The sequence below is a fragment of the Sciurus vulgaris genome, assembly GCF_902686455.1.
Source record: "Sciurus vulgaris genome assembly, chromosome: 3".
Taxonomy (NCBI): domain Eukaryota; kingdom Metazoa; phylum Chordata; class Mammalia; order Rodentia; family Sciuridae; genus Sciurus; species Sciurus vulgaris.
In genome coordinates this window covers 21,376,995-21,396,338 of record NC_136463.1, presented here as the reverse complement: position 1 = coordinate 21,396,338, position 19,344 = coordinate 21,376,995, and the positions used below count along the sequence as shown (strand labels likewise).

The window sequence follows — 19,344 nt, the reverse complement described above, 5'->3', positions numbered from 1 at the left end:
GGTACCACATTCCCAGGTCCTGTCCCCGGGAGGTGCAGATGGGGGATTTTGTGCGCTACCACTACAATGGCACTTTCGAGGACGGCAAGAAATTTGACTCGAGGTAAAGGGTTGGGTGTCCCAGTCTTCCTCATGCCTTTCCTGAGCCCCAGCTCCTGGACCCCGGGGTTTCTTTGTTTCCCCTTTCAAGCTCTGCATCAGGGTATTAGTTTCATGATCCCCTCAACCCAAACAGTGGGGCAGGGGCTCCCAAGCATCCATCTCCTCAAAAATAAGCCCTGCCCCAAATTCTAAGCCTTCATCTTATAAAGGACCCCAGTTCTTTTTCTCAGAAACTCTCCATGTCCCCCAAAGTACTTGATGATCAAGTTGAACTGCTCCCTTTACCTACCATTGATGAGGGTGCTCTGGTCTGCAATGTTGGGGGAAGGGAATGGCTGGAGGAGCATGTGAACCCTGGTGTGGTCTCTCAGAAGGGGACCCCCTGCCTTTCCTCCCACCCAGGCCCATACCTGGTTCCACATCCAGTTTTCTTTGCTTTTGTGGTTAGAGAAGAGAGAATAAAGCTTTATTTGGAGGGATGGAAGCGTTCAGGAGCTGGGGCAGGGATAAAGCCGGGTGGGCGTTAAAACAAGACAGTAGGATGGTTCTAGGTGCCATGATCTGTTCTGTCCACGTGTCACATGTCAGCCATGCCACCCTGGGAACCTTGGAGGGTTTTCATGTCTCTCTGGGCCTCCTGGAACCTGAACCCCCAGCTCCTCCATCTTAGTTCTACCAAACCAGTGCTGCCACCATCTTGCCAGTCTTAGAGTTTGAATGACAGGCTTCTGGTGTGACCCCAGCCTTCCCAACCAAAGTCCACTTTGGGTGGTAGTAGGGAGGTCAGGGCAGGCCGTGTGCCAGTCTCTCGAGTAAACTTTAGGTCCCATCACCTACAGTGCCCCACACCACAAAGAAGTCACCCCTTTAGGCCCTTTCCCCAAACACACACTAAGCCACAGAGTACTAGTGACCCTGACCTTGGAGGCAGGCAGCATATTGGGTAAAAATCTGAACGTAAGAGTTTAAGACCCTGGTTCAAATCTAGGCCACAGTGTTGGATAAGGAATTCTGTCTTTTCAAGCTTCACTTCTGAAAAATGGAGATAAGAACAGTGTCTCCTTCATAAGGTGATATTCAGACCAGATGGTGACAGTGGGCTTCTCCTAATACCTAAAGTCCGTATGACTTCAATACACATTAACAGCCAGGCACAGTGGTGCATGCCTGTAATCCCAGGAGTTTGGGAGGCTGAGGCAGGAGGATCTCAAGTTCAGGACCAGCCTTAGCAACTTAGCGAGACCCTCAACAACTTAAGAAAGAACCTGTGTCCAAATGAAAAACAAAAATAATTGGGGATGTGGTGCAGTGGTAGAGCACCCCTGGGTTCAAGCCCCAGTACCAAAAAAAAAAACCACACAATCCATATTAACCTTAACTCTGCCAGCAACCACATGCCCTGAAGCTGTTTAACTTTAGAAACTTTGCACAGAGCTTGGGCCTTCTTTTCAGCACTGTGAGGGAAACAGGCCAGACTAAAAACCTGCTCAGAGAGCAAAGCCAGGTGTAGGCTCAACCCTGAGCCCTTGACAGCCAGGAGTGCGGGAGGGGCTGGAGTTGGGGGCTGCTTCCCTGGCGAACTCTGGGAGCCTGGCTAGGGCCCAGTTCACAAGTGTTGAGCTCAGTTCAGAAACTTTTTTAGTTCTTTCTCTTCCTCCTTTTTTGAACTGGGAATTGAACCCAGGGCTGCTCTACCACTGAGCTTATCCCTGACCCTTTTTGTTTGTTTGTTTGTTTGTTTGTTTTCGAGGCAGAGTCTCCCTAAGTTCTCCAGGTTGGCCTTGAACTTTTGAGCCTCCAGTCTCTGCATCCTGAATAACTGGGATTACAGGTGTGTGCTACTATGCCTGGCTTGGAAAACTGTTTTTTTTTTTTTTTTTTTTTTCCAGTACTGGGAATTGAGCCCAGGTTCTTTACCACTGTGCTACATCCCTAGCCCTATCTTGCTGAATTGTACCGGTCGATCTTTTTTTTTTTTTTTTTTTTTTTGTACTGGTCAATCTTGAACTTTCAGTCCTCCTGGCTCAGCCTCCCCGAAGTAATGGTATGAGCCACTGCGTCCAGCAGACTTGGAAGATTTTCTTAATCCATGGCTCCCTTTGGTCAAAATAAAAATTTCCCATAGGATCTTCAGCACACTCTCCAGGCCCTCCTAGGGGCAGGTGGGAGGGCACAACGGGTGAGGGGGGTGCCAGCTCCAGGAAGCCCTTCCAAGGACGCCCAAGCGGAGCAGATGGGGTACAGGGATGGGCCCTGCCTGCGTGTGCCTGCGAACTTTCACCCAGGACCTGCCGACACCCTGGGAGAGGGTGTTACTACCTTGGAGAAAGTGAGGCTGAGAGGCTCAGAGAGGTTGGGGGGTCTGCCCACAGATGCACAGCGTGTGCTGGGTCTGAACCCAGGCCTGTTACTGAGCTCCACACTCTTTCTCCTCCATGCCATCCACCTGGCCCTTAGATGAGGCAGAGCCCTCCCCTGACCAAGGGCATGGCCAACAGAGCCCTCTGGACCCAGAGGAGATTGCCAAGGTGGTCACATGCTTCCATGACCAGCTGACCCACTGACATACACATCCCTCTTTTCTGGCTTCACTGCCGCCCTCCCCCATCCAGGGTCCCCAAGCCAAATCTACTCCCAGGAAAAATCCCTATCTTGGAAGCCTCGCCTTTTCCTTAGGCCCTTGAGCCTCGGTTTTGTCATCTAACCAGGGTCACGCACTCACCTCCAGGTTGCTGAAAGGGTTAAAGGAGCTCACTCCATAGCAGGTGTGCACACAGCGGGTAGGGGCGGTGGCAGGCTGCTGGGAGTGGCAGCCAGGTTGGAAGGAGGGACCAAGCTGCTTCTTCCCTTCAGTTGTTCTTAGCCATCGGGGCCCCAAAGCTGTCCCCTGGCACAGTGCTGCTCCCAGCCCAGGGTTCAGCCAAAACTGGGCCTCTGCCACCACCTGAACCTCTGCTGCTTAAAGATGTCAGACCCTTCCTCTCACCTTCTCAGATCCCCAAAAGGACTAGAGTCTCCAGCCACGTGGAGGAAGGCCTTTAGGACTTCTCCAGCCTCAGCTACCAGGGCAGAAGATTCAGAGGCTCCAGTACCCCCCAGTACCCAAACAGGAAACTGCAAAGGCTGGTCCCAGGCCTGGTCACCTCCCTCACCTGCTTGGTGGCCACATCCGAGAGGTTACGCAGGGTCCAGAGGCAGTTCTGCACCAGGCGAGGGCTGTGTTTGGTCAGGTGCTTGCCCAGGGCCTGCATGCCACCTGGGTGGGAGACAGGGGTTTTGTCAGCCACAGGGCAGCTCAGCTGACCAAGCCGGGCTAGAGGGCAGGGTCCTCCCCTGACCCTCCCAACCACAGACCACCCTGAGTCCATCATACTCACCAGCCTCCACGATGGCAGGCTTGTTGCTGGGACACACGGACAGCACCTTGAGCACGCGGCTGGTGGTCCAGAGCAGCTTCTCGTAGCTGTAGTTACGCATGATCTGCACAAGGGCCTGGGGTCCTCCATTGGCCAGGATGATCAGCTACCAGGGAAGGGGCAGAACGGCGTGAGGGGGAATACTCAGGGGAGGAGGGAGGCACATGACAAAGCTGTCCTTACTGAGCTCCTGCTAAAACCCAAAGAGCTTTTGTGACTATGGCGTCAGCCAGAATTTTAACAAAAGGATAATACCCAGTGCCGACAAGGATGTGGCAAAACTGTACTCACAGCCGTTACTACTGACGACAATGGAAATTAGACCATCTGGGTAAAAGCCTGGAGCCCTGCTGATGAAATTTTTTTCCATTCTGGGAAAAGTCATGTGCTCAAAGATGTTCATAACAGATAAAGAGGGAAAACTGGAAGCGATCTGAATGCTCTACCCAGCAGAGCACAGTAGTGCACATCTGTAATCCCAGGAACTCAGGAGGCTGAGGAAGGAGGATCACAAGTTGGAGACCAGCCTCAGCACTTAGTGAGACCCTGTCTCAAAATAAAAAGAAAAAAGGACTGGGGATGTAGCTCAATGGTAGAGCATCTCTAGGTTCAATCTCTAGGTTCATCTTTTGGTTCTAGTACCAAAAAAAAAAAAGGAAGAAAGAAAACAGATGCAAATTCACACACTGCTCTGACTACAACCAGATGTATGTATTTGTAAATAAGCCCCTAGAACAGTTCTGAAAAAAAAAAAAAAAAAACAAAAAAACATCAAAATGACAGCAGTGGCCAGGCACAGGTGGTGCACGCCTGTAATCCCCATGACTCCGGAAGCTGAGGCAGGGGATCATGAGTTCAAGATCCCGCCTCTGCAACTTAGGGAGACCCTGCCTCAACATAAAATAAAAAGGACTTCAATTACTAGTCCTGCCACCAAAAAACAAAAAATAACAGCAACTATGAGAAAGACGAGGGTATTTTTTCTCTATCTGATCCTCAAAACCATGCTGAGAATTCGGAAACAGGGCAAAACATGTTTGTCTGTATGCACACAGACGTCACCTAGAAGCACAAGGGGACAGAGGCCTACAGCCGGGCAGGGTGAAAGGTGAGGCAAGCGTGGGCTGCAGGCCTGGGGACAGGGTGCCCACCTTGCTCTCCTGGTTGCCGTAGGCCAGGAGCTGCAGGCAGTCCGTGGTGATGGCCAGGAACTTCGGGTTGTTCTTGTTGAGTAGGGGCACCATCTTCTGCAGCCCGTCCGCCAGGCGCACTGCCATCTTGGCGCCCTCCTGGTACAGCAGCAGGTTGTGCAGGGTGGTGATGGCGTAGAACAGGACGGACTCCACTGGGGAGCTGGGGGGCAGGCAGGAGCCGGCGTGAGTCAGGTCCCTGCCTAGAAGGGGTCCTCACCTTCTGCCAGGAAGCATCCCTCATACCAGCAGCCCCACTGGGAATAGCTCTTTATTAAAACCTCGTGACTCTGACATGCGTGAGGCCCTGGGTCCAAAGCCCAGCACCACACACAAAATATCCATCAATCCAATCCCAACCCATCCCATCATCCCTTGAGCCCAGCCCCACTCATACACCGAGCACATGCACTGCCCCACTTAGACAGGGACATGACTGCTCCTGCTTCTGAGCTTCTCTCTGGTGCCGAGCACAGAGCAGGTCCCCTCAATACCTTCCCCTGTGTGGTAACAACCATGTGGAAGGCTCAGTGCCAGAGAAACCCTGCAAGGGGTGCAGATGGGAGTGCAATCCATACCACTACCCCGAGGGAGTTCCCGGCCTGGATGAGCAATGAGGCCGCTCTACGTCAGCATAAGACAGGAAAGACAAGGTCACAGGTACCCCACCCGTGCTGTTCCCTCTACCTAGAACACCATCACCTTCCTCTACACTAACCAAACTCCACTCATCCATCAACCCTGCCACAGGAACGAGTCTACCTCTGGGCAATCTCAGGCATCTTCTGCCACAGCCTATGCTGTACCCTGATAATTAACCTGCTGTTTACACACCTGTCTCCCCTGCTAGGCTGGGTGCAGCTGAGCACCAGGCTAGGGGTGTTTCTGCACCTGGCACACAGCAGGTACTCAATATGTGTAAGGAAGCCCAAAGAAGGGAGGGGGAAAGCCCAGATGAGGGGAGCCCTAGGCTCCCGCAGTGAGAAGGGACAAGCACCTGAGCATGCGGACCAGGGCGGGGATGCCGCCCGACTTGAAGATGGCCAGAAGCCCCTCGCGGTGGTGGGACAGGTTGTGCAGGATGCTGGTGGTGCAGCGGGCCGTGTCCAGGTCGCTGGTGTTCTGCATGGTGCGCACTACAGCCGCCACCAGCTGGGGTGAGCCCATCAGGGCCCGCCGTGATGCCTCCTTCTTTGACAGCTGGTTCACAATCATGGCCGCCTTGGTCACCACCACCTGGAGGTTGGGAAAGAGTAGGGGGATGTGAGCAGATGGGCCAGGCCCCACTACTGAGGAACGGTAGAGGCAAGTCACCTTTCCTCTCAGATGAGCTCAAGCTGGCCACCTCAGCTGGTGGGGAGTCTGGGACAGGAACTCCCTCCCTGGTGGACATCTGCCCAGCCCCTCCCCCCGCCCAGGCCCTGACGGACCGGGTCCTCATCATTGAGCAGTTTGGTGAGTTCCGGCAGGGCCCGGGTGGCCAGCTCAGCATCGTCCTGGTAGTTGATGAGATGCACGATGGCTGACTTGAGCAGCTGGGACGGCTCAGCCAGTCGCTGCAGGTTGGTGGTCTGTCCATCCACCTGGGTGGCTAGCAGCAGGGAGCTGTCCTCGCCTGTCACACCTGGACACATGGCCTCCCGCACCCGCTTGGCTCTGGCGGTCGTGGACATCTGGTACTCCAGATCACCTGAGAGCCAACAGAAAGGGGACAGAGCTGCAGGAGGAGGACGGGGAGGACCCTGGGGAGCAGGGCAGGCTGTGTAGACAGCCCACCTGGGCCCTCTGGTCCACCCTGACCAAAGTCCCAGAGCACCATTTACAGTTTTGCCCCTAACCATGGCATTGGGGGATCACCAATGCCTCAAGATTCCTCATCTGTGAAATGGGACCCCACCTGTTACACCCAGTACAGGAATTCTCATGATGATTAAATGATAACTGCTCAGTGCCTGGTACCTCTTGATGCAAAAATGTTCATGGTCATTATTAATAAAGCTAGGTGATATTTGAAGTACTCCTTATGCACCTGGCCCTGAATTCACTCCTTGCCTTCTGTTCTTATCCAATCTTATAACCACCTGCAAGTCAAGGGTCTTGCTATTTCCACTTTATAGAGCTGAGCACGAATCATAGACAGCCAGACTCAGGAGCCCAAAGCCCTACTCTCTGGGTCCCCAGTGAAGACTTCAGGGTCCTTCTCCAGGTTCCCTCCCCTGGGTAGCCCCACAAGTAGGAGCCAGGAACCCCCACCTTGGTGACTGTCCGGATGCCCCAGGGGAGAGGCAGGCAGAGTTTACTCTGATTGGTGTGCAAGGAGGAGACACCTACATGGCCTCCCACCTAGATGCTGTACTTTCAGCGACCAGCACAGAACCTGGCTCTGCCCAGCTGAGGCTTCTGCCTGTGGCCAGGGAGGAGACCCAGGGTGCAGAGGCTGAGCCCTGCAGAGCCCCCATCAGGCACAGTCCACCTTGCACTCTTCCGGGTCCCAAAGCTCACCCTAGCCAAGGCCATGAAGGCACGTGGAGACAACAGTCCTAGGGTCCAGATGTTCCTTTCCCCAGAAGGGAAGGGACACCTGGGTTGGCAAGACACCCTTCCCCTTCCCCCACCATGCGACTGAGCCCCAGCACTGAGTCACCCACTCCACGCCCTGCACTTGGCCCATCTGTATGTCAGCCCACGCGGGCCCCGTCTGGGCTTGAGCACAGCACCTCCTCCACCAGACCAGGGGCTCCCTGGGGCTGCAGACCTGTGTCTCCCATCAGACAGAAGCTTCTGGAGTGGAAAGGGTGCATTCCATAATCCCCGGGTCCCCTGAGGGCAGGAATATTGCCTCCCCATCACACTCCCATGCTCACAGAAGGCAAAAACTGTGCCTCTTCTTCAGACTGGTGGCACCAGGGCAGGGTCTAGGCCTCCCCTAAAAGTTCATGGAAAAGTCTGCATCCATCCCACATGGGAGACCCTGAAATAGCTAAGTCTCCTCCCTCAGACTGGGTGGGCTCCCATGAGCATGAGCTGCCTCCTTCTTCAGACTATGTGGGTCCCCAAGAGCAGGAAGTATGCCTCTTCCTCAAACCAAGGGGACCTCCTGAAGTCTGCCTTCCTTTGCTCTGATATTTCTCCAGGGCCAAGCCAGGTTTTCTTCCCATGGAAAAGCTCCCGAAGGTGCTGACCTTGGTTCTGGGGCACCCCCTGGGTGTAGGTGGTGGTCTTCTTGAGCATGTACTGGCGCCCACAGGCATCGTCCTCCTCCATGATACCCTTGCTGCTGACGGAGGGCACACAGGTGTTGGCACCTGAGTGGATGCCCGAGTCGTAGGTGTACGTCTGCTGCCACTCAGTCACCTTGATGGGTTGTTCGTCAGTTCATCACTCCATGGTGGCTACGGGAATGGACAAGAGAGGTGCAAAGTCATGGCTCATGGCGCATCCCAACCATGGCCTTGCCCAGCTTCACCCCCACCCATCCCCACTCCAGCCTGGCCACCTCCAACCTCCTCCATTCCTAGACCCCCTTCTCCCCTGACCCCACCACAGCCCCAAGGACCCCAAGTGGCTGTACCAGGACCCAAAGGACCCAAAGGGGCTGCCCAGGGGAAGCCAGTGGTGTGTGACCCCTGGGATTTGCATCCCTGACCTCCGGCCAGTACAAGGGGCTATACGGGGCCAGGGGTCCCCACTCTCCCCAGCTCAGTTGCCTGCCCACCTGGAGGTCCCAGTCCAATGCTCCCAGGGCAGGATAAGGCAGCTGGGGCCTCAGCAGCCTCTGGGGACCCAAGGACCCACCCTCACCCCACTGAGGCCCCTGGGAAAGCTATGGAGGCGGGCAGTGAGGTGGCAGCTCTCCAGGCATTGGGGGAACTGGGCGGGGCAGGGAAGCTGTCAGACAGTTTTCTCTGGGGGCACCAGAGGCTCCCTCAGAGATTCCTGGATCTCACTTTCTTGTGGGTCAAGAAGGATCGCATAGGGCCAGAAGGCCTACTCTCTCCCAGCTCCCCAGCAACTCCAAGCTTTCCCAGCACCGAGAGCACCACAGACGACTCCAATCTCAGCCACTCACTCCTGGGCCAACTCGGATCTCCACTGAGCTTAGGCATCCCCATCTGTAAAACCCAGCTACACCTCCCTCGCAGGTGTTGTGAGGACAGCCAGGAACCCAGGGATGGCACAGGCACCGACAAAGAGTAGGCGTTCAGCGCCGGAGGCCATCGGAGGCCATTGCTGTCATCGTCTGTACTGCCTCGCCCCTGGAAGTACTTTCTCACCTTTTTAACCCAGGCTTAGAGATATGGAGTGGGGCAGGCCTCTGGGGTGGTCACTGCCACTCCGAGAACCCCTGCCCCTCTCTGCAGGGACTTGGGGGGCTTGGAGGTTAATTAGCACCTTGAAGCAGGCATGTGAACTTCCCACTGGGTCTGCTTGCCTCCTCTGTCTTGGGGACTGACCCGCAGAGGTGGGTGACTGAGAGGAGGGACGGGGGAAGCTATGAGGTCTACTATGTACCAGGGCCTCACGGATGCCGTCCTCTCACCATGCTGTGCGCTTCAAATCACACACTCTGTTCCCACATTTAGAGATATGAAAACAGGCTAGACATGACAAGGGCCTGGACCAGGCATAGGTGTGAATGACACCAAAGTCTGCAGCCTTCGCATGTCCCAGGTGGCTCAGAGCAAGCAGACCCCAGGCTGGTCTACCCACGAAGAGGGTTAGCACCCTGCATCTCAGGCTGGTTGTCCCGCTGTGATGAGGAACTAATGAGGATGAGGGTGGGGAACCCGAGCAGCCTGGTCCCGCCCCAGGAACAAGAGCACCAGGGACTTCTTCCAAAGACAGCCCAGAGCCCCCTCAAGGAGGATGACGAAGGATCCTTCAGGTCTTTTTCCCTTTTATGGCAATGCACAGCCCCTCCCCTGCCTTGAGCACACCTGATACAGGCAGAGGCAGGAGCCAGACCAGCTTCCCAGCCACCTCCTTCCTTTGCTCCTGCCACACTGAGTGACTCAGAGTTTCGGGCTGATAAACAGAAGCAGGCCCGGACACCAGACAGCAGGCTCTGTGCCACCAGATGTGCACAGCTGCTCCCAGGCATTGGCCAAGTGTGGCTATTTCAGGAGGCAATCCTGCCCCCGCCCTTCCCACACACCCTGTCCCAGGCAGCAGACAAGGGTCAATGGCAGGAAACCAGGGGCTTGGAAGAGGCAGACTCAGGAAAATCCTGCTTGGCGTTTCTTCCTGCCTCCCCCATCCTGCCCCCTGCCCCATGGCAGGTCCCAAGAGAGAACCAAGGTGGTTGGAGGGGCCAGCTGGGCAGAGAAGCCACCCTCTGGGGGGAGAGAGAAAGCTGGACATTCGAGCACTTGAGATGAAGGTAAAGCACAGTTATACTAACCCTCCAAACGCCACGCTGTGACACAGAAGGCTGAGTGGACATTCAGATGCAGAGCTTCGGTCAGCTCAGCTCAGGACCAGCTGCACATTCCCAGCCCTGCTCAACACAAACGCCCCCTTCTGACCAGGAAAGGCCCTTTCTCTGACTAACCTTAGTGTCTTTCCAATGGGGAGGGGCCAGCCTCAAATTAGAAAGGACCACCAAGATCCAGGATGTGGGATTTCCTCGCAGGTCCCTTGCCACTCCCAGTAGCCCATTTTGGAGCCAAGGAAGTTGAGGGCCAGATAGCTGCCCAGGGCAAGACAGAAGAGGGGCAAATGATGGGGGGGCAGAGGGAGACAAGCACTCAGTTTCCTTTAATATCAAATGGATCTCTTTCTTGTTTATTTTCCTTGTGGTGCTGGGGATTGAACCCAGGGCCTTGTGCTTGCAAGGAAAGTGCTCTACCATCTGAGCTATCTCCCCAGCCCCTGGATCTCTTTCTTGCTGGCAGGCATTTTTTTATTCCCAACCTCTAGGAAGGGAAACAGGCCGGGCATGGTGGTGCATGCTAGAAATCCCAGCAGCCTGGGAGACTCAGGCAGGAGGATCGCAAGTTCAAGGTCAGTCTCAGAAACTGAGTGAGACCCTGTCTCAAAATAAAAAACTAAAAATGGCTGAGGTGCTGCTCAGTGGTAGGCTACCCGAGCTCAATACCTACTACCAAATAAAAAAGCGGGGCTGGCCTGAGCCTCCCATGGAGGAAACGGTGATGTTCTGCTCACAGCAGGACCAGCATCTGGTTCACCAGACAGACTGGATGGAGCTGAGACCTCTGCAGAGGGAGGAGGGGACTGCGGGAGGAGGGGACTGCCGCAGCCAAGGGCACTCCTGGGTGGAAGAAACACCCCGTGGCACACCCACCATCGCAGACTCCAGTCCCGGCTCCACAAAGTGCTGGGAGTCCCTGGGCAATTACTTTCCATCTCCTGGCTTCATCTACAGAAAGGGTGGCCCAGGTCATCTCAAAGGAATGCTGAGGTCTAAGATGCTAGTAATAAGGGATCAGGATTCCCAAGCAGATGAGAGAAAACTGAGGATGAGGTCAGGGTTTGGAAAGAGGTTCAGAGAGAGGACAGGCACTAGAACTCTTCCCAAGGAGAGGACTGCACAGATATTCTCGCAACAGGAAAGCTGGAAGTCAGATCTCAGGCAGGCCTCACGACCCGCCACACCTTTCTCTCCCCTCTACTCCTGAGAAAGACCTGGGAAATTCTCCCACGAGAAATAAAAGTGCAGGGTTTGGCTCTTCACAGGAGTGGAGGGCCGCACCCAGTTTGGTCTCATTACATTCCACCCAGACCTGAAGTCAGACCTTCCACAATTCCCTTGGACAGAGACAGGGTGGAAGCAGGAGACGGACGAGGGCCCTGCCCAGGAGCCAGCCGGAGAAGGCAGGGACAGAGACAGGGAGGGTTTCTGGGCTGAATGGGGGGGGGACACTTTGTATAGAGCTTGTTCTACTGTTGGCAGTAGGGAAGGGTGAAGCCAGCTGAGAGATCACAGGGTGCAGTGGGGACAGCTCAAGGACAGGAAGAGAGAAGACACAGAGCCCTGAGAGGGTTGGGAAGGACCCTTTCCCTACCCAGTCCAGACCAAGTAGGAGCCTGCAAGGAAGAAATGAGGTTGCTGCGGGCGTATCCTGGAGTGCGCCCCGTCCTTCGATGCACCCCTCTGCCAGACAACTCAAAGCAACTAGCAGTGGGCACCCTCAATCCAAAGCTGTCCTGCAAAGCGTGGCCTAGCCCTGACTTATTTTATTATTTTATTTTTATTTATTTTGGGAGGGACACACACTGGGAATTAAACCCGGTGCTTTAACCTTGAGCTACATCCCCAGTTCTTTTTATTTTTTTGAGACAGAATCTCCCTAAATTGCTGAGGCTGGCCTTGAACTTGCAATCCTGTCTCAACCTCCTGACTTGCTGAGATTACAGGCCTGTACCACCACCCCCAGTTCCAACTCTGACTTAAAAAAAATAGGCCACTAGAGCGACATCAGCCTCCTGCCCAGTTAGCACCCGCTAAGGACAGTCAGCAAAGGGTACAGCTAGGCTGGGCTGTAGGAGGCCAAGGGTCAATAAGTCACCCAGAAGTGAGGACAGAACAGGTTGCCTGAGAGGCTGTACAGGATTCAGGCTCAGAAACATTGCATCTGGGGACTAGAAGGCAAGGAAGGATAGGGCTGGGTCCCCCAAGGTTCCTGGAACTGGAGGCCAGCATCCTGTGCAGATCCACGTCCGAGGCTCAGATGGTGACAGGAGGGAGCAGCAAGCAGGGGCAGGAAAGCAGGGCATTTTGAGACAGGAGCGGGGCTCCATGAGGTCCCACCCCTCACTGGCTGTGCACATTCGGGCAAGTTACTCCATTTCCTTAGCCTCATTTTCCTCATCTATAAACGGAGCCCATCAAGCTATGACTTTCTTCAGTCAGCTGCATGAATCGAGCACATGACTCTGGAAGCCACCTGTGGACAGGAAAGGCAAGCACTCGCACAGGAGAGGAAGAGACGCCAGCCAGGAGTGGGCAGAGATGTGCCAGGCAAGGATGGGCAAGGTGGCTGGCAGCCCGCCTGCCTTGTCAGTCAGAGATTTCCTTTCTCTGACTCCTTGGATGAAGGCGAGGAAGGAAACTTCCTTATAGGTCTAGGCCAGACTCCTGGGGAAGCAGGGGGACACGACCGTAGAGAAGTTATGTCCAGTCCTGGACAGGCAGAAGAACTTGGTCCAGGCCAGGTGGAGACACTGGACTCCCTGTCGGCAGTTAGAGGCTGCCTCCTGCAGCAATGGACAGCAGGGCCAGTCAGGGGAGGGATTTCCTGGGCAGGCCAGGCTCAACAGGCCCAAAGCCTGGCCCAAAGCCTTTCCCACTGTCTCTGGCTCCAGCTGAGATGTGGCCAGGCGTCCCAAGTAAGGTAACAGAGAGCCAGACATCATGCTTCCCTGGAGAGCCTGTGTCCCTCCTCAGGCTGGGACTTGAGCCTTCCCCTCAGGCTGGCAGCTTCAGGAAGGAACCTCCCCCACCCACCTCCCACCAACACCCGCTGCAGACCAGAGGGTCCTGGGCAGACACCGTGGTCTCCATCAGCAGAATGGTCACTCCAAGAGGGCAGAGACCAGTGGAGCCATGCATGGCCAGGGCTGGTCAAGCAGCGGACGAGAGAAGACAGGGAAACTTCCGGAGGAAAACCCTCACTTCCAGGCTGGAGGACAGCCCAGGCTGCGGCCTGAGGACAAGCTGGGAGTGGGGGAGACTCAAGCCTGCGACCCAGCTGTTATTTGTTTTCCTACTCCTGGGCTCCCTCCCAAAGCAAACAAACCGGGGTGGGAAAATGAAGGGGATCTGTAGGAGAGGGAAATGCCCCGGCTAAGGGCGTGACCTCAGGAACCTCTGGGCTCCCCTGGATTGGGCTCCAGCTGGACCTCTATTCCCTGCTGAGGACCCTCTATGGGCACAATCCCAAGCCAGTAGATGAGCCCACACTGGGACTCCTGGGAATGGAAAAACACTTCAGCCACATCAGGAACAACAGCAAAGGGCTGACTCGTGCTGGTGATGGAATTCCACACAGCAACACCCCTCCCTGCACCACCAGCGGCCACCACCGGTGGGGCCTGGGCAGCCTGGTCCCTGGTCAGCCCACTCCTCAACTGGACCCCAGCTGATATCTGCTCCTTAGTGTGTGATTCTGCAGGAAAGGTGACCCAACCCTCTCCTGAGCAAGTCAAGGAGGTCTGGCCACCTAGTCCCCACACGGAGCATGCTAGAGGAAAAGCCAGGTTTGGGGAAAGGCTTGGTTAAAACTCAAGGTGTCCAGAACACAAGCTCCCGGGATGGAGGCTGAAGAACCAAAGAGCACCAAGGAAAGACAAGGGGGAAGGAAAAACAGGCATTCAGGGTAGTTGCCTCGGGGAAAGAGAGAAGAGAGAGAGAGGAGAGAGAGAGAGAGAGAGAGAGGAGTGAGAGCAGAGGAGAGAGAGAGAGAGAGAGAGAGAGAAGAATCCACTGTCTCCAGTAGATAAAGACAGAAAGCTGAGCTTCAGCCCTGAGGGCCCTCAAGCCTGAGCTCAGGGGAGTGGTTAGAAAGCTTTCTCATCAGGCTTGGTTGAGGATTGCTAGAAAATAGGGCAATCCACCTCCCCAGATCTTCACCAACCTCAACCATGTCCCAGGAGAGGCCTCAGGATGTCACCTGCAGTAACACAAACCCCAAGGACCTGCCCCAGTCAGCCACACTGCTTTTTCTCTTCACGGGGTCTCTTCACGTCTGCTCACAGACGCCTGTCCCCCTCACTGCCATCTGGCTCTTATCCCAAAAGACACAAGACATCTCTGCTAGTTTTTATTTTTATTTTTCATTTCTTCGGCATGAAATATTTCACTGAGTATGTTCTGTCCCAGGGAACCTAGCAGGCCTCAGACTCGCCCAGAAGGAGCCCTCCCTCCCAGATGGCACAGCCCCTCCTCAGAGGAGACTCAGCTCTGAGCCTCCATAGCTCCCTCATTCTCCTTTCAACTCATCTGCAAGCTGCACATGATGGCGCATGCCTTAATCCCAGCAGCTCGGGAGACCGAGACAGGAAGATCTCAAGTCAAAGCCAGACTCAGTTAAATTAGTGAGGCCCCTAAGCAACTCAGCGAGACCCTGTCACAAAATAAAAAATAAAAAGGGTCGGGGATATGGCTCAGTGGTTAAGCACCCCTGTTTTCAATCCCTGGTACCGGGGGGAAAAAAAAAAAAACCTCATCTATAATGTGCAGAAGTCCTTCCTCCTGTCTAGCCTCCATTCCTTCCATTAGGGAATCAATCCCACTTCTTGCTTTTGTGTCCTCAGAGCAATAGAAAAATCACAGACCAGGCTTGATGATATAGTTCAGTTGGTACAGCACTTGCCTAGCATGTGTAAAGCAAGCCCTAAATTCAAACCCCAGCACCACCAACTGCCAAAAAACAAAAACAAAAACACCATAAGCCCATCACCCTCTGGAGAGCCAGAATGAGTTCCTTCTCTTTCCTCTCTCTCATACCAAGGCCTGTTAGTCTCCTCTTCACAAGGATCCATAATCCCCATGACTTGGGGTCCCCTTTTGCCTTCAAGGGATGTAACAGTCTGGTGCTGAGAGACTCAGTAATCAGACTCAGTAATCACACATGGAGAACCCATTTCTTTATTTCCTTTTTTTTTTTTTTTTTTTTTTTCCCAGTATTAGGGTTCAAACCCAGGGCCTTATACAGAGAACACATTTCTTTTTTTTTTTTTTTTCAGTGGTGGTGCTGGGGATTGAACCCAGGGCCTTGTACACATGAGGCAAGCACTTTACCAACTGAGCTATATCCCCAGCCCCAAGAACCCAAGTCTTAGGCTGTTTGCAGACCATTCTGATATCAGGTACCCAGCTGGCAGAGGTGCCAGATCGAGATCCAGACTGGTCTGACAGGACAATCTGACACTAGCTCCTCCCTCAAAGCCTGAAGCCCTGGCTGACAGCACCCAAGACTCCCACCCCATCAACAGAAAGGTCCACCCAGAAGCAGCCTACTACAGCCCCCAGGCCTCCCAACCTCCAGATCATGGCCGATTCCCCTCCAAGAACAGCCTGGCAGCATCAGCTAGCACCAGGCAGCAGGACACTCACCCAGGTCTGAATCCGACTCTCATTTCTCTCCACTCCCCAGGGAGCAGCCCCCTTTATCTTGGCACAGCCCCAGACCCTAGCCAAGTGGGCAATTCCCACCTCCTGTGCAGGGACAGGCCCAGAAAGCCATGGTTCTACCCAACATCCCCTAACACCCACAGGAGCCCTTAGCCTTGGGGGCTAACCCCTCCATCAAGCCCCTGGAGAAGTTCTAGAGTGCTGAGAGCCGCTAGGACATGAGTCATTCCCACCTGTCAAACCTGTCCCCACCTTTATCACCCACCACAGCTTTGCTGTTGCCCTTCTGAATTCTCTTCTTACCAATCTAGCAGAGGCTGTCAAAAGAGGTAGGTAGCAGAAAAAAATTCCTTCCGGGGCTGGGGGTGTGGCTCAGTGGTAGCGTGCCTGCCTAACACATGTGAGATCCTGGGTTCCATCACCAGCATAAAAAAAGTCCTTTCACAGTAGCAGAAGAACCATAAGGCAGAATGGGCTCCGGGCTTGGAGCCAAAAAACCCAAATGCCAGTCCTGGCTCTGCTTGAGTCCTACTGTGCAACCTTGGGCAAGTTACTTAACTTGCCCTGCGTTTTAATTCCCTTATCCATAGGATGGAATTAATGACACCTGCTTCTACCAGTAGCCAAAATGAGTACATGAGAACAGTGAGTTGTGCTTGGTATCCATAGTCCTTTTTTTTTTTTTGGTACTGAGGATTGAACCCAGGGGCACTTAACCACAGAGCCACATCCACAGCCCTTTTCCATGTTTTATTTAGAGACAGTTGCCAAGTACTAAGTTGTTGAGGCTGGCTTTGAACTCTCAATCCTTCTCCCTCAGCCTCCTAAGCTGCTGGGATCATAAGCGTGTGCACCACCAAGCCCAGCTCCATAGTCCTTTCTTGATTTTAAGTTACCATTCATCAAGTTCTTAGGATTTATTATTCCTATTTTGCCAAAGGGGGGCCTGAGGCTTCAAGAGGGGAAGAGATTTGACGAAGGCTACGCCAGTAAGGAGATACTGGGTTAGGACTCAAGTTCAGCTCTGCCCAAGCCCAAATCCCTGTGCTCAGAACTATCCCCCTATAACACCTTTCCAGATAAACAGTCCTTCTGCAGACTAGTCAACTGTGCCATGTTATATTAAGGTGGCCACTTGGTGGGGAGCACCCCCCTCAGTCTCATGGGCACCCACCCCATGGGCCTCAGAAGGGGAGAAGGCTGCCAGCCCTCGCCTGACCTTAGTTCCCACATGCCGCATTCCCTAAGTCTCAGCTCTGGCAGCCCAAACTGCGGCGGTTTCCGGAGGGAATGGGGTGGAGCTGGGGTGTGGGGGAGGGCTCCTGTCACCCAAGCTGGGGCTTGATCTGGCAAGAAATGACTAATTGGATCCTACTTCTTTCCCTCGTCCCTCCTGTCCAGTCAGTAGCCAGTTTTCACCAGGCACCTCCTAGCAATACTTTCCTCAGTATTATCTTTTTCATCACAGTCACAAACTAGATTAGCTAGACTAATCATTTAGTCAACGTAATTACAATGCCTTCCCCTCCCCCACCTTGGCACAGAGAAGAGGGAAAAACAGGTTGTTTGGGCACAAATTCCACGTTCCTGGAGCTACCTAGGGGTGCACATACACACACCCCCATCCCCAGGACTGGGTTACAGCCTCACCCAGGACACTCCAAAGAAGTGGGTCTGAAGCCTGGTGCACACTCTCCCATCTACAGTTAAGAAAGAGGCAGGAGGATCTTCCCAAGGGAAACAGGACAAGCAGCGCTGATAACCCCCACCACATCTACCTCCTGCCCCAAGACTGAGGGACAGCCCAGCTCTTATATTCCTGCTTTGAAACCCAAGGAGGCTGGGCTCCAAATACCTGCAAAAAGAGATTTTTTAAAAACCAGTATGGCAAGCCTGGTGGAAATCAGCCAGGGGATGGGTTCCCAGGGTATTGAGGGAAGAGGAGGTTAATGCAGCTCTGCCTGAGGGTGCCTGCATGGAGGAAACCTTCCTCAAAAGGCCTTTCTCCTGTCCCACTTTCCCCACCAAGGCTCTCAGGAAAGCAGGGTGCAGGGGGATAGAGAGAGGGCTGCAAAGCCTCCAGAAATTAATGCATCTTCATAATTCACAAATCAAATGGGAAAGCAAGCCCCGGGTGCACCCAGCACTTCTGCCTCAATACCAGCCAGCTAAGTAATATGGGGGATGGGGTGCAGAAAAAAAAAAAAAACAACGAACAATCTTCTCAGCTTGGCCCCCAACCCCAGCCACCCCCATTCCTGGGGAGGGGGCAGAGCCTGAAAGAGCCAGCCACTCACGCAGGCCCCATCCGAGGGGGGTGTGGGTGGTCCCCAGAGGCAGGAAGAGAAGAGAAGAAGCCGCCGCTTCCCCCTCTCGCCCCCCCAACCCCGGCCCCACCTCGGGCTCCAGGGGCCCAGCAAACAGGATGGAGGGTGGGGGCAGGGAGGACAGGGTCAGAGCGCAGGCACTGGCCCACGTTCAGCCTGGAGCCGGCTGGGGAAAGGTGCTTTGCTCCCAAAAGGACCCCCAGAGCCTGTAGGAAGCTCTGGGCAAGGAGACAGGAAAACCCCCAGAGAAAGCTGCCGTGGATACTTCCTCCTGGAAAGTTTGTTTAGGGTGATTTTTCAACAATACGAGATTAGAGGTAAAGGGTATTGCTGTTCCTATATCAACACAGAGGAAGCGCAGCTACTGGAAACTGAGCGAGGTGACCCTGAATTCTCTCTACCCAGGCACAGACCCCCTGCCTCCCCACGCCCCAGACCAAGACGGGAGTGCCAGACACCAGAGGGGCACTGAGCCCAGCACCAGCCCCCTCGTCACCCCATCCCACCTCCTCTGGAGGAGTCATAGCCCGGCACCCACCCGAGGGGAGGGAGGCGTCTCAAGTACGGTTTGCACCAAGCTCCGGGAGCTGGAAGGGAGGGCCTCCCTACTCCGTGTGCTCACCTGCTCAGCAGGTGGGGCCCGCGTCGCTGGGAAAATGTGAGCTCGGCCCCCACAGTTGGGGCAAGCTGGGCGCAGACAATAGGGCCCCACCCAGGCCTGGGGGAGTAGGGAGGGAGGGAAAGCGAGGAATGACGGTGGGGTGGGGTGAGTGGTGGCCCCTTGGAGACCAGCGGGCAGCAAGTTTCCCAGACGGTAAATTCCTGGCGGCAGAGTGAGCTCTGGAACGCAGGCGGAGCAGGTCAAAGTCTGCCCCGCCAGCTCAGGGCGACAGCCAGGGACGGGGCGTCGGGCTAGCTCCGCGGGCCCGCTGGGGGGTGCGACCAGGAGGCACCTGCCCTGATCCCTCCCTGCCCTTATCAGATCCAGACTCACGGAGCCCCGAGGCACACTCCGCCGAACCGCGCTTACCCCCGAGACACCGCGCACAGGACCCTAGCGCGCCCCCTGCCGCCGGTGCAGGATGGCGCTCCCTAGCACCTACCCTCACCTGCCCTAAAACGGGTTGGGACCGACCTCTCGGCCGCTCGTCACCCCTTCACTCTCTCCAGTGATACCTGCCTGATTGTCCGCACCTGCGTGTGGAGCCGGGCCG

General features: G+C 54.9%; 1 protein-coding gene across 1 annotated transcript; it reads right to left on the bottom strand.

Moving 5' to 3' along the window:
* Positions 1-590: 590 nt before the first annotated feature.
* LOC306655675 (junction plakoglobin-like) lies at positions 591-8,094 on the bottom strand (the record flags this gene model as incomplete). The annotated part of the gene is made up of 8 exons (XM_079130331.1): positions 7,891-8,094; positions 6,139-6,398; positions 5,706-5,944; positions 4,670-4,871; positions 3,480-3,624; positions 3,255-3,358; positions 2,172-2,254; positions 591-597 (listed from the first exon to the last, which is right to left on the bottom strand). The coding sequence occupies exons 1-8, from the start codon at positions 7,970-7,972 to the stop codon at positions 591-593; spliced, it is 1,122 nt and encodes a 373-aa protein (XP_078986457.1). The 5' UTR covers positions 7,973-8,094.
* Between the last annotated feature and the right edge of the window lie 11,250 nt (positions 8,095-19,344).